The sequence below is a fragment of the Tuber melanosporum genome (genome assembly GCF_000151645.1).
Source record: "Tuber melanosporum whole genome shotgun sequence assembly, scaffold_159, strain Mel28".
NCBI lineage: Eukaryota > Fungi > Ascomycota > Pezizomycetes > Pezizales > Tuberaceae > Tuber > Tuber melanosporum.
This window is the reverse complement of record NW_003298818.1, coordinates 238,891-250,316: the sequence shown is the minus strand read 5'-3', so window position 1 is coordinate 250,316 and position 11,426 is coordinate 238,891. Positions and strand designations below refer to the sequence as shown.

Sequence of the window (11,426 nt, the reverse complement as noted above, 5' to 3'; positions counted from 1 at the left end):
ATCCTGAGCGCGTGAGACCCATCTTGTCATCCGGGCCGGGAGTAAGTGGAATAGGTTGATATGGTGTCAACAAAGAGGTCACTGGACAGTGTAGGACTGGTGCTGGAAGTTCTACTCTGATGAGGCAAAGGTTGAGATTGGTGTAAGAGGAGGCTATGAGAGGATTTGGAGGAAGCCTAGAACTGAGCTCCAAGATCATAGCCTTTAGGCAACTTGCAAAGGGGAAAGAATATCTACAATGTTCTGAGCTACTATAAGCTATGGCCGGTAGAGCCATCATATTAATATTTGGCAGAAACCACAAGAAGAATATCAGCATCCTAATGACTGTGGTATAATGGATTCGGAGCAACACTGCTTAGAGGTATTGCCGCTGGGGTTTCTTCCTTTGTAGGAAGAGGTGGGAGGGTCAGCTCAAGGGTTTTCACTAGTGGAGGATGGTTCCGAGATTCACATTTCCACATATAGTCGTCAGTTTAAGTTGAACAATAGTATCATATACTCAGACTGGTCCAGCTATAACCCAAATCTGAACCCTATAGAGAATGTCTGGTGGACTCTAAAATATCAGCTAAAAATCTGCTTCCGAATACTACAGGGACGACTCAGAGGTATTACTAGGCTGGTGTGAGTAGCACAGGAAGAATGGAATGGAATTGAATAAGAGAAGATAGATAAGTTTATTGAGTTCATGCCAACCTAGGTGCCATGGGTGATTCATTATCATGGGAGTCATTCTGCGTAGTAATTTCTTGTTTATTTTGCTTTATTTCATATCTCTTACTTTGAACAAAAGTAGTCTATTGGTTTATACATGAAGTTTCATTTTCATAATAGTAGCGGTGTTTTTTGGGAAGCGCTAAGGCTTGTATGCACTCACTTTTTTGGTGGCATTTATAATAAAAGAAATATAATTAGGAAAAACATAAATAAGAATATGTTTCTCAGTAGAGAAACATAAGTGTGAAATTGTTTGACCCTGAAAACCTGCCAAGAAAAATCCCAAAAGTGTATGTATATCTAAGATAGTATGCAGGAAATATTAAGAAAATATTATCAATCTAATATATAATCAATGTGTATAAATATACATAATAGAAAAAGAAAATCTCATTTATCCCATAACTAAATAAGAAAATAATGCATAAGTTTTCTGTCTGTATTCAATGAAATATCTATAAAATTAGTGTAAATATGACCCAGCTGTAGTAATGTCTGCAGCATACAGGTTTTAACTGAAACATAACCAACTGAGTGAAAATACAATGTTTATCATTAAATATATTGAAACATAATATAGGAAACAAATTTCAACATGGCGCCTCACCAGCAGGTCAACACAGTAAGGGGCAGGCTACTTTCTAAATGCCTGGATTTTTAGTTCAAGGATGTAGCAAAAAAGCATTAAAGAATATTGACAGCAATGAGTCTGGTTGTTGCTCTTACCCCTTTTGTTGCTGCTGTTGCTACCAGAAATGACTGTAAGTTTCCTCAAACAGTCTGCAGCAGACTAGTGAAATTTATACTATTGTGAGTCTTATAGGTTTTTCTGGGCCACAAGGTGTCCACACATGGTTCGATATACCATCTAAGGTCGATCTCGATGATTCACTCCCATCCAGGCTTGTCAAAGTCAAGTAGTAAACCCACTGAGCAGTCTTCTGGCTGGAGCTAATGTAACCCGCCTTGCCGTTGGACTGGTGCCTGAGTTTACTAGAGATGGGATTGAGGAACCGGTCAAGAGGTCGAGTGTTCGGGAAATACGCGAGTAGGGGGCCATCTTGCTTGATGCACAAGTTGACAGTCACTATTCCCTTCCAGTGTTCCCAACCGTCTGGTTGCCCGGCGGGGCCCCGACGGGCGAATTCCAAGAGCCCTGGGCGGGACGGGACGCCTATCTGTAGTCCGTCCAGGGCGGTCAATTGCAGGACTGCCGTCCTTGAGCCGGACCGCGGGCCCTACGGGGAGTCATTTTAGTTTAGGGCAAGAGGGGTGGACGGTGGGTGGCTGCAGGGGATGGGCGGGGACAGTCGAGAACTACAGGTGATGGCTGAGGACTGTAGGAGACTGCGGGGGACGGCCGGGGACTGCGCGAGTGATGCGCCATCAGGCGATAGTAGGTGCGATTTCAACTTGGATAGTACCGGAGGTCTAAGCCCTGGGACTACAGTCCATCCAGTCCTCACCTCCCCGGGCGCAGTCCGTCATAGCACTCTCAAAAGGGCGGACTACGAGCTGTAGTCCGTCCCATCCGACCCCGAAGACTAACGGACTAGACAACTAGGAACACTGTTTTTTCTCGTATACCAAGCATATTATATATGAAACCCCTTCCGACCCAGTAGCAGGTACTTTTGGCGACTGACATCCTTAGCTTGATCCAAATTCCAGGGAAACCTAGACAGTATCAATGAGTTTTTGAGAGAGAAACGGAGTGAAGCTTGATTTTTGATTAGATGGACTCTCATTGGTTTATATCCTGAAGGGACACGGAGAAAACAAACAACAATAACAATAACAACATAATGTGAAAGATAGGGAGAAGCAAAGAAACATACCATAGTTGAATAAGGCATGGAGTTAATGTTAAGAATGGAATGAAATGAAAAGAATGAAAGTAATGTTGCGTAAGGAGCCAGTTGCATAGCAATGAAACTAGCGCTGTACGGTGGATAAGTATGATATGATACCAAGTTCAACAGACAGAGCGAGTGATAAATGGTGATGGAAGTCGGTAATTCTATGATTGTCTCCATCTATAGCACAGAACCGGTAAAACATCTGAGCCAAGATACAAAAGCTATCGAAATACAGGAGCAGGGTCCCGCATCCTCTCCTATTATCTACAGGAAGCCGAAAACATAAATGAGAAAAACAAGATTCTATTCGTCAAGTTCCTGCCCCTGGAACTCTCCAAACTTGGCCAATGCATCATCGAAAGTAATGTCACCATCCAAGATCTGGCTAACTGTTTCAATGACCTCATCTTGTGTCCCACGAACCTGCTTCATCCCATCACGCTCACGCAAAGTGATAGTGCCGTCCTTGAGGGACTGGAAATCGACTGTAACACCAAAAGGAGTTCCCAACTCATCATTGCGAGCATAGCGCTTTCCGATGGTTGCAGAGGAGTTGTCCACTCTATTTGAAATTCCAGCCCGGCGGATCTTAGCGGAGAGCGCGGTGACGATAGGAGCAAAATCTGAATGGCCAGAAAGAGGGACGATGAGGATTTTGGTCGGTGCAATCTTTGGAGGGAAAGACAAAACACCACGAGCTTCATCGCCAGGACGTGACCAATAGATATGCTCAATAAGAGAGTAGAAGATACGGCCAATACCGAATGATGGCTCGATAACATTAGGTGTGTATTCCCGGACTAGTTCCATTAGTAAATTAATATGAAATTACAAATATAAGGAACTTACTGTTTACAGCCTTCTTGTTCTTCGCAATGGTAACCTTTTCTAGTTCTACTGAACCAAGACCTTCAACTTCAATAAACACCTTTCCACCATCTTTTTGAACAGAAGCAAGCTTCTCACGAGCCCCCTGTGAAATTCTCGCGACAGCTTCCTCTATTTTCTTAGCATCCTTTCGAAATTTAGGCCCAAGCCACTTCTTATCAACGTCCATATCCCATTCCTCCCAGACCTTTGGAGGCTCGAGGGTTTCTCTGACTACAAGCTGCTCCCCAGTTCTGCTAGAGTGAACGGTAAGATCGTAGGCTGATCTATCCGCACAGCCAACGCATTCAATCCATCCATAAGAAGTAAACAATTCAGCATCCCAACAATCCGCAGCATAATGAGCCATCTCATTAGGCATATGTTGTCTAAAGCGAACCTTCTCCTGATCTACACCAAGCTCCTTCAGGAAAAGGTGAATTCTGGCCAGGAAATAACCCAGGGTCTCATTATCCACAATCCCTTCTTTAACGGCTTCACCGATAGTCTTTTCAACAATAGTTGTCTTGCCCAACTCTTGTATAGTGCGTGGAAGGAGTCTAAGAGAGACCTTCTCTGCAACCTCGGGAAATCGAGGGTGCTTTTTATCAAGTGGGTCGACAAAATGCTCGATCTCAGCCATGAGGAACTCGCGGACACGAAGCAGTCCAGAACGGGGAGAAATCTCGTTACGAAATGACTTTCCTATCGAGGCCGAAGCAAAAGGCATGCGCAGGTTGTTGAACTCATATAACTTGTTGAATGTCAAAAATTGGCCCTGGGCGGTTTCTGGACGGAGGTATCTATGTATTGTTAGGTATATGACTCACAACCACAAACAAATGTAAACAAATATTACCCTGGAAGATTTGCGCTGGGGCCAATTGACGTCTGAAACATCAAATTAAAAGAAACTGGCGGCTCAAGCGGATTGCCAGTGGTAGGACTCGTAATTCCATAGTCGACAATAAGCTTTCCAAGCTCTTCGCCGCTGCAGTCACTAATCTAATTATTGGTAAACATGACAGCCACATATACCCAACACTGGAATGCGGGTTCAGTGCCACTAACCTTTGCAAGTACTCCTTCGTATTCCTGGATAACCTTTTCATCAAGCTTGATAGCCTTAATATCCTTCAACTTCTTCTTTCGTTTCTTCTTATCGGCGTCTTCTCCTTCCTCCACAATTCTCTCTCCTCTCGCTTCCTTATCACCTTTAAGCCGAGCCTCTAGGATTTCCTCAATGATATGGTCGGCCCTGAAAATCTCGCCGGTTTTCGGGTCTTTGCACATCCAATCCGCAAATTTATCCACATGCCCGGAAGTCTTTAAAACGTCGTTTGGGGTCAGCATAGTACAGTCTACCTCCAACATATCCTCTTCATGGACAAAGTGCTTCCTCCATGCATCTACAATATTGGCCTGAAGGGAACACCCAGGCGGACCGTAATCATAAAGACCAGACACACCACCATAAAGCTCGAAAGCTGGAGTGTAGAAGAGCCTTCTACGAAGGAGGGTGTCGAGGGTTCCACGATCAAGTGGGGCACCGGTTTTAGTAGTAGCCATGATAGGAGGTGCCCCCAGAGCTTTAAGGAAAGTATTTTTGTCGAAGGTAAGAGTGTTCTCTTTACTAGAAAATGTCAATGAACTGAAAGACGATGCCCCCAACAAATAACAAGGAAGAGAAATGGGAATGCGGGTCTCGAAGGAGGAGGGAACAGGTGCGATGCTTGAGCGGCAGCGAGTAAGAAAAAAGCGGGGGAGGAGCATCGAGGGACAGGTGTATCATAATATCAAAAAGGGTGGCAAGGAACCCAGCTTTGCACAAAAAAGGGTGTCAGGGGAGGGGTTTTCGAACACCTAAGTTATTTGAGGTTAACAAAGCCAACGATATCCTTGTCGGTTCCGGTTAATGGGTTCCTACCCTTGTATAATATGTGTTCCTGGCAGAAAGTTAGTCAACAGTTAATTTGTGTTAGCGCCCAAAATAATATGATACATGTTCAATAACTTCTTGCAGGACCATGGTACGAGTGCTAGTTACCCTGCCTTTAAACACTAACTTTCCCACACCCATGTCCATTGACGTGTCCTAGATCCCGCACTCCGAAATATCCCACCCCTCCCCCCGACTCGCCATTATGCCACCAAAGTTAAAAGCGAAACCCCGACCAGTTGCAAGGCGAGGGGCAGCGACCTCTAATTGCGCCCCCATTCCGGGTGATTCGATTACACCCCCAGAAAACCCCACGGATAGCCCAGCGCCAGTCAAAGTTCCTTCTTCAGTGGTAACAACTGCAGCAGAACCGGTGCAGAATCTTCCAATCCCCCCTCCAGTCGGCCGTTTAGACAGCTTATCTGCAGCTCGAAACCCTTCTACCAGTGCTCGGGGAGCAGCCCCATTAGTCAAGTTTAAACCCAGAAATCCTGGCCGGCGCACACAAGAGTGAGTATCGCAGCTATCTTTCGCCCCAACCTTTACGGCCCATGCTAATCTCTTCTAAAAATTAGAGAACGAGAAACCCTCAATGCTAGGTTCCAACATACCGCTAATCCAGCCCCTCACCCCCGAGCCAACGGGTCAGATCATGAGACCAGGGGTAGAAGGGGTGGGCGAGGCGGAAGAGGTGGAAGAGGTGGAAGAGGTGGAAGAGGTGGAAGAGGTGGCCACAACGCTGTATCCGCTTATGCACCAGCTACTGCATCAGGACCTTTTGCTTTAGGAAGTGTCTCTACAGGTGGTAAGTCATCTCATCTCTTTCCGGGGTATAATTTCCTAAGTTTCTTCAGCTCCAAGATCCAGGGTTGCCGTCGAGCGTGGCATGGATCGTGAAAAATACAAAGAATTCACTAGATCCGGTGCAAAGCGTGACATAAAGACCCGAGCAAAGCTAGAGGGTGAAGGCGAGGATGGGAAAACTCTCGGATATACATCATCGGACGATTCTGACGGTCCTAGAATGGATGTGGAATACATTTCATTGCTAAACGAAGATAACTCTGAGGACGAAGATGTCGATAAAGTGATGGATTGTGGGTCTAGCCATTGGGGCGCAGGAGCTCCTGTCAGAGTCCCTCGAAGCGAGCACATCGACCGGACTGCTATGGTCAATACGGATGCTAGTTCGAAAAAAGGCAGATCAGATCCCAGGATCAAGAACGAGAGCCCGCTCGAGGATTCGGTGAAGGTCAAAGAGGAGCCATCAGATGACAATATGGCCACTGAGTGGCCTTCATCGCCAGAGGCTTCAAGGAAAACCAAAGCCCCTACCTCATCCCCAGAAATAAAAAAAAAAGAAATCAAGTCACCCACAAAAAGACGGCGTTCGAGCCCTCACAGGACAAAACCCTTGTTCACGAGTGCTGAGACGAAAGAGGAGCTTAAAGTGGAAGAAAAGGATCGACTAAAAACACTAGAGGAGTTGGCAGGGAGCTTTACCGATATCAAGCTCGACATGGGTGGTAACCCTGGGATGGTGAGTACATCCTCCAATCCACAGTTACGCATGCATTCCTAATAGCTATCCCCAGGGTGAGGCGGCACGAGAGCCAAGGAACTCCGAGACTGAAAATCAGATCTTTTTCTTTCAGTTTCCTACGATGCTGCCGCAACTTGTCGCCCCTCTATCAAAAGAGAAAAAGTCACACGAAGCCTCCATTGCACCAACTGACCCCAAGCCATCATCTACAGAAAAGCATAGGATGGGATCTTCCACTTTGCCCCATTTGGATATTAACCCTCAAGCTCGGACTACCGTTCTTCCCCAACCTTCAGGTCCCCCTCCAAGCTCTGCACCCACCGAAACTAGAATGCCCCCTCCCCCTAGTATGCCCAAACAAAGCTTAAAGGCTCAACAGGCATTATTAGAAGCGTTTCCTCCTCCAGGTATAGCAGGCAAGCTTCGCGTTCACAAGTCTGGTCGCATGACGATTCTCTGGGGAAACCCGGTAGACGGTGAACCTTTTGCAATGGATGTTTCCCGTGGAACCGATTGTTTGTTTTTACAGGAAGCTGTTGCAGTCAAAGAGGTTTCCCCTTGGGGAGAAGAGGATCTGGATGAAAAGGGTGCGCGGAAGGGTGCGGCATTTAGTCTAGGCCAAGTTAAAGGGAGATATGTTGTTTCCCCCGACTTTGACGATTTGGTCAGAAGCGAGAAGAGGCGAGCGAGAAAACCCAAGGCGAATGATCGTGAAGCAATCAATTAAACTTCTCCTTCATGTCGCCTACAACCCATGAGATAGTTATGGCCTGTATTTATTAAGGTGTTAAGGCTCCCCACACTACTCGAGCAGCTACGGGGATTTCAGAGCAATACGAAACGGAGATGATTGGTTTTTGCAACCAAAGTCATTGTACAGCACACGCGTAAACGTGAGAGTAACTTAGGCCCTAACATTACTTATCTTACGAGTGATATTCAGTGGAATGAACGTCTTACAATGGGCATTAACATAACCTACAACGCCAAATCAAATGACAAAGGCGGCCGCGCCCGCCAAAAGCAGCTCCTCACAATCATAGACGGGGCTAGTAATACCCGTAGGTTAAGTTAAATTACCAGGGAGGTAATCCTCCACATCATCGCCACCCTCAGGTGTCGTATACCCCCTAGCACTCTCCAGGTAGAATTAGTACTTGTATATTAACCCCCCTCTATTCCCCCTTCCGCCCTCTCCATCCCTCGCTCTTCACTCAACTAATACAAACACCACACTCAACCGATTAACTTTACTCCTCTATCCACACGGTCCTTCCTTTCACTCCAAATGTCTTCTGAACAGAATATGAATCAGGGCAAGCCCTCCTCTGCTCCTGGCCAGGTGGCATCTGGCAAAGCTAGCGGTGCGGGTAACCCGTGCTCAAAAGAGTCCTCTCATGCTCCGACCGTTTCACCATTTCCCGGAGGCGGCCTGGCAAGGGGAATTTATTCTTGTACTCTTGGAAGAAGCAAACCCTGTGGAAGCAATGACACAACCCACGCCCCTGTCCATGAGAAGTGTGATTCTGGGCAAGACGTTGAAGAGAAGCGTGCTGAGAAAACTCCTGACAAAGGTAGACTCGGAAGTCAATGGTTCGCATCTATTCTAACAGTACTAGCGGAAGATACGGAGCTTAAGGCCACTGATCCCGGTTCTGATCCTGCTGTAAGAAGCCGCATTCTAGAAAGTGAGTTTCTTCCACGACATTAGAATCCAGGGGACTGACTTTTGATAGTAACTAACCCTAAAAGGGGTCTAACTATTGCGGATGTGGAGGCTATCGAGCAATGGCATGGGGGAGTGGGGTGGTTGAGTGGGTAGGCCTAAGCTTGGTGATTGTTCCGTGCTTGCTGCATGCTTTGCTCAATTATTATAGAGGAATAGACATTAGTGTTGTTTCCCTGCCTTATCTTTTCTATCCTATGCCTCTCAAAAGTGAAGAATGACGGCCACTCTCTTAGGAAGTACTCGAAAATTGAGTTGGAAAGATGAATAGCCTTTGGCGTTGACAAATATTGTGAGTAGTCCCCAGTCGATCACAGACCATCACCCGTAAATCACCATATCCCGGAGACCTAAGGGAACGCGGGCGGAATTTGAGGCTATACCAGGAGCCTAAAACAACGTCAAACGTTACCTAGCCAACGTTGTAAAAGCGTCTTACTAATTGTCTATCAGTTGAGCTCGGGAAGAGAAACGTATGACGCCACGGGTCCAAACCCAGCAATCACTCTAGGGTCTAAAAATGCAAGACTTGCTCTCAATCCCTTATCACACAAGGGAGATAAGCGCTATCACCGCATGGTTGGATGGCTAGCAGTGCATACTGCAGCAGAAGTCTATCCAGCAGATTACACCTCGGACTCCCAACATTCCACCACATCATATACTTCCACTCTCCCAAAACGCCTCATTCCCACCACCATCTTCCCGCCTGAGCAACTCCCCCATAACCCCCTGCACCCTCTCACCCAAAGCGGTGGCCATGGGGATCTCCCCAGGCCGTCCTTCGTTCAGCAGCATAGGATCAATAACTCCCGCTATACCACCCATAAGATTAAGTTCCTGTCCCCATTCCCCGCCGCCTTCTTCTTCTTCCCCCTCCTCCCCTTCTTCCTCCTCCTCATCTTCTTCCTCCTCCGGTCCCTCTTCCTCTTCCTCTTCTTCCCCTTCCTCTCCTTCCTCCCCCTCCCCCTCCCCCTCCCCTCCTCCTTCGGCAGCCGCCAATGCTGGCCGAGCCACGCGGACCCGTTTCTCCAAGCGCCGTTTCCTACGTTCCTGCCGCTCTGCCCGCTCGCGCAGCTTCCTGGCGGCCTCTTGATCCTCGTCCTCGGATTCCTGCTCGAGCACATCGACGTAATCCGCGTCGGTGGGTGTGTGTCCATCGGCGAGTGCGCGGATCTTGAGGCGCATTATGGTTTTTATCTTGTTCATTGTTGTGGAATGGTACCAACCGTCTATGTGCTATTTCACAATTATAAGTCTATGCGCAGACGCCGGGCAAAACGGGAGAGGGGATAAAACATCGCATTTAGACCGAACCCTAGCGCCGTCAATTACACCTTTCAACAGGGGGTCCGTAACGTCGCAGAGCTGAAAGCACCGGCCGTCACGCACGAGGTTTTTCCCGTCGAATATATGGCTCGCACCAGTCCTCGCCTTTTCCCTCCCCTTAGCCGTCTTTTCCGTGTCGACTTGGAAGAACACAGCCTGGTACACACGATACTGCGGATCCGCGCGCGGGTCCAACCCGTACACGACGCAGGTGTCGCGCCAGGGCCCGGCGCGCCACATGTATGCCACGTGCACCATGGAGAAGCGCACGAGGCTCTGGAGGTTCTTGGGAAAGTGGTTAAAGAGGGCGCGGCGCGTCCAGATGGGCCGTTGGGCAAAGAGCTTGCGCAGGTGGTCGACGCACTGTTTGTTCCCGCGGTCAAGGAGGTCGTAGGGTCGCAGTGAGTCCGGAGGGCACAGGGGGGTGGTAGGGGTGGAGATGTGCACCATTGGTGTGAGCGTCTTCGGTGCGGCCTGGAGGTTCAGAAGTGCGGGTTTGCCGGCCACTAGGGTTTTTTTGATGGCGGGGTTCTGACGGTAGTAGTAGTTGTGCTGCATCGCTGTATTCGAGAACGACGGCGGGGGGAGAATGGGATGCGGATCTCTAAGTCCACGACTGGGGGGGATGTCAAAGTTCTTGATCCTCGCATCTATGACAAGCCCTCCAAATCAGCACTGCAGCCATACAGAATTCCTCGAAAAGGACACCACAAACACTCCAAGCCCCCCAACTCATCCCTAACCCTCCGCACAATCTCCACATCTGCCGTATTGAACTGGTAATTCGCCATATCTCTAAACCTCACCGTCTGCGCAATCGTCCCCACGGCTTCGATCGTACACTCCTCCCCAGCATCGCGCAACCTCTCCAACACGCTGCGCTCATCCGGACCTTCCCCAGGCGCACGCTTACGCTTTGGTATGCGGATCTTGAGGAGTATGTTATTCGTCTCGACGGTTTTCGATTGAATGGGCGGTTGCATGATGTCTTCGGGGCGGAAGCGGAGGTCGAGGCCGGGGGAGGCGTTCGTTTCCGAGAGCTTGCTACATTGTTAACGGAGAAAGCGGCAATGAGGGGAGGTGAGGGTGGGACTTTTTTCAGAGCTTTAGCGCCGCCCAGCGTCTCAATTGCTTTGTCCACGTTCTTGATGATGGCCGGGTGCTCGATTGAGATTATTTTTCGGGGAGGGATAGTGTGCCAGGGGGCACACGCGCTTCTGGAATGGTGAGGGGTCGCGGATGCACGGTGAGGGGGTTGTGGGTGAGGGAGATGTTTTGGTGTGCAAGGCATCTTTTTGGCGGTGACTGAGTGGTTAGAAGGAAATTAAGAAGGTTGAGATCGGATGAGTTGGAGTTGAGTTAGGTTTGCAGCTTATCGATAGTGTGTCTTGGCCAAGACTACGAATCGGGTCATGGGGTTGGGCGGCAGACGATCAATGATAA

At 48.3% G+C, this 11,426-nt stretch overlaps 3 protein-coding genes; 1 reads left to right on the top strand and 2 right to left on the bottom strand.

The window, feature by feature from the left end:
- Window positions 1–2,719: 2,719 nt before the first annotated feature.
- On the bottom strand, window positions 2,720–5,441 carry GSTUM_00003052001 (uncharacterized protein). XM_002836683.2 has 6 exons: window positions 5,374–5,441; window positions 4,518–5,309; window positions 4,306–4,451; window positions 4,105–4,249; window positions 3,429–3,972; window positions 2,720–3,379 (listed from the first exon to the last, which is right to left on the bottom strand). Exons 2-6 carry the CDS (start codon window positions 5,013–5,015, stop codon window positions 2,883–2,885), a joined length of 1,830 nt encoding a protein of 609 aa, XP_002836729.1. The 5' UTR covers window positions 5,016–5,309; window positions 5,374–5,441; the 3' UTR covers window positions 2,720–2,882.
- Window positions 5,442–5,590: 149 nt separating this feature from the next.
- Window positions 5,591–8,748, top strand: GSTUM_00003051001 (uncharacterized protein; the record flags this gene model as incomplete). XM_002836682.2 has 6 exons in its annotated part: window positions 5,591–5,895; window positions 5,961–6,190; window positions 6,240–6,925; window positions 6,981–8,502; window positions 8,548–8,616; window positions 8,665–8,748. The coding sequence occupies 4 exons, from the start codon at window positions 5,591–5,593 to the stop codon at window positions 7,653–7,655; spliced, it is 1,896 nt and encodes a 631-aa protein (XP_002836728.1). The 3' UTR covers window positions 7,656–8,502; window positions 8,548–8,616; window positions 8,665–8,748.
- Window positions 8,749–9,893: 1,145 nt separating this feature from the next.
- GSTUM_00003050001 (uncharacterized protein) lies at window positions 9,894–11,274 on the bottom strand (the record flags this gene model as incomplete). The annotated part of the gene is made up of 3 exons (XM_002836681.1): window positions 9,894–10,633; window positions 10,699–11,023; window positions 11,077–11,274. 3 exons carry the CDS (start codon window positions 11,272–11,274, stop codon window positions 9,894–9,896), a joined length of 1,263 nt encoding a protein of 420 aa, XP_002836727.1.
- Between the last annotated feature and the right edge of the window lie 152 nt (window positions 11,275–11,426).

What these genes read in the sequence shown, in the direction of transcription:
- GSTUM_00003052001 (XM_002836683.2), bottom strand. Translation starts at nt 5,015, where the DNA reads ATGGCTACTACTAAAACCGGTGCCCCACTTGATCGTGGAACCCTCGAC. An exon ending in CCCAGCGCAAATCTTCCAGG is followed by an intron (nt 4,250 to 4,305) that starts GTAATATTTGTT and finishes AACAATACATAG; the next exon opens with ATACCTCCGTCCAGAAACCG. An exon ending in CCCGTTCTGGACTGCTTCGT is followed by an intron (nt 3,973 to 4,104) that starts GTCCGCGAGTTC and finishes GAGTTGGGCAAG; the next exon opens with ACAACTATTGTTGAAAAGAC.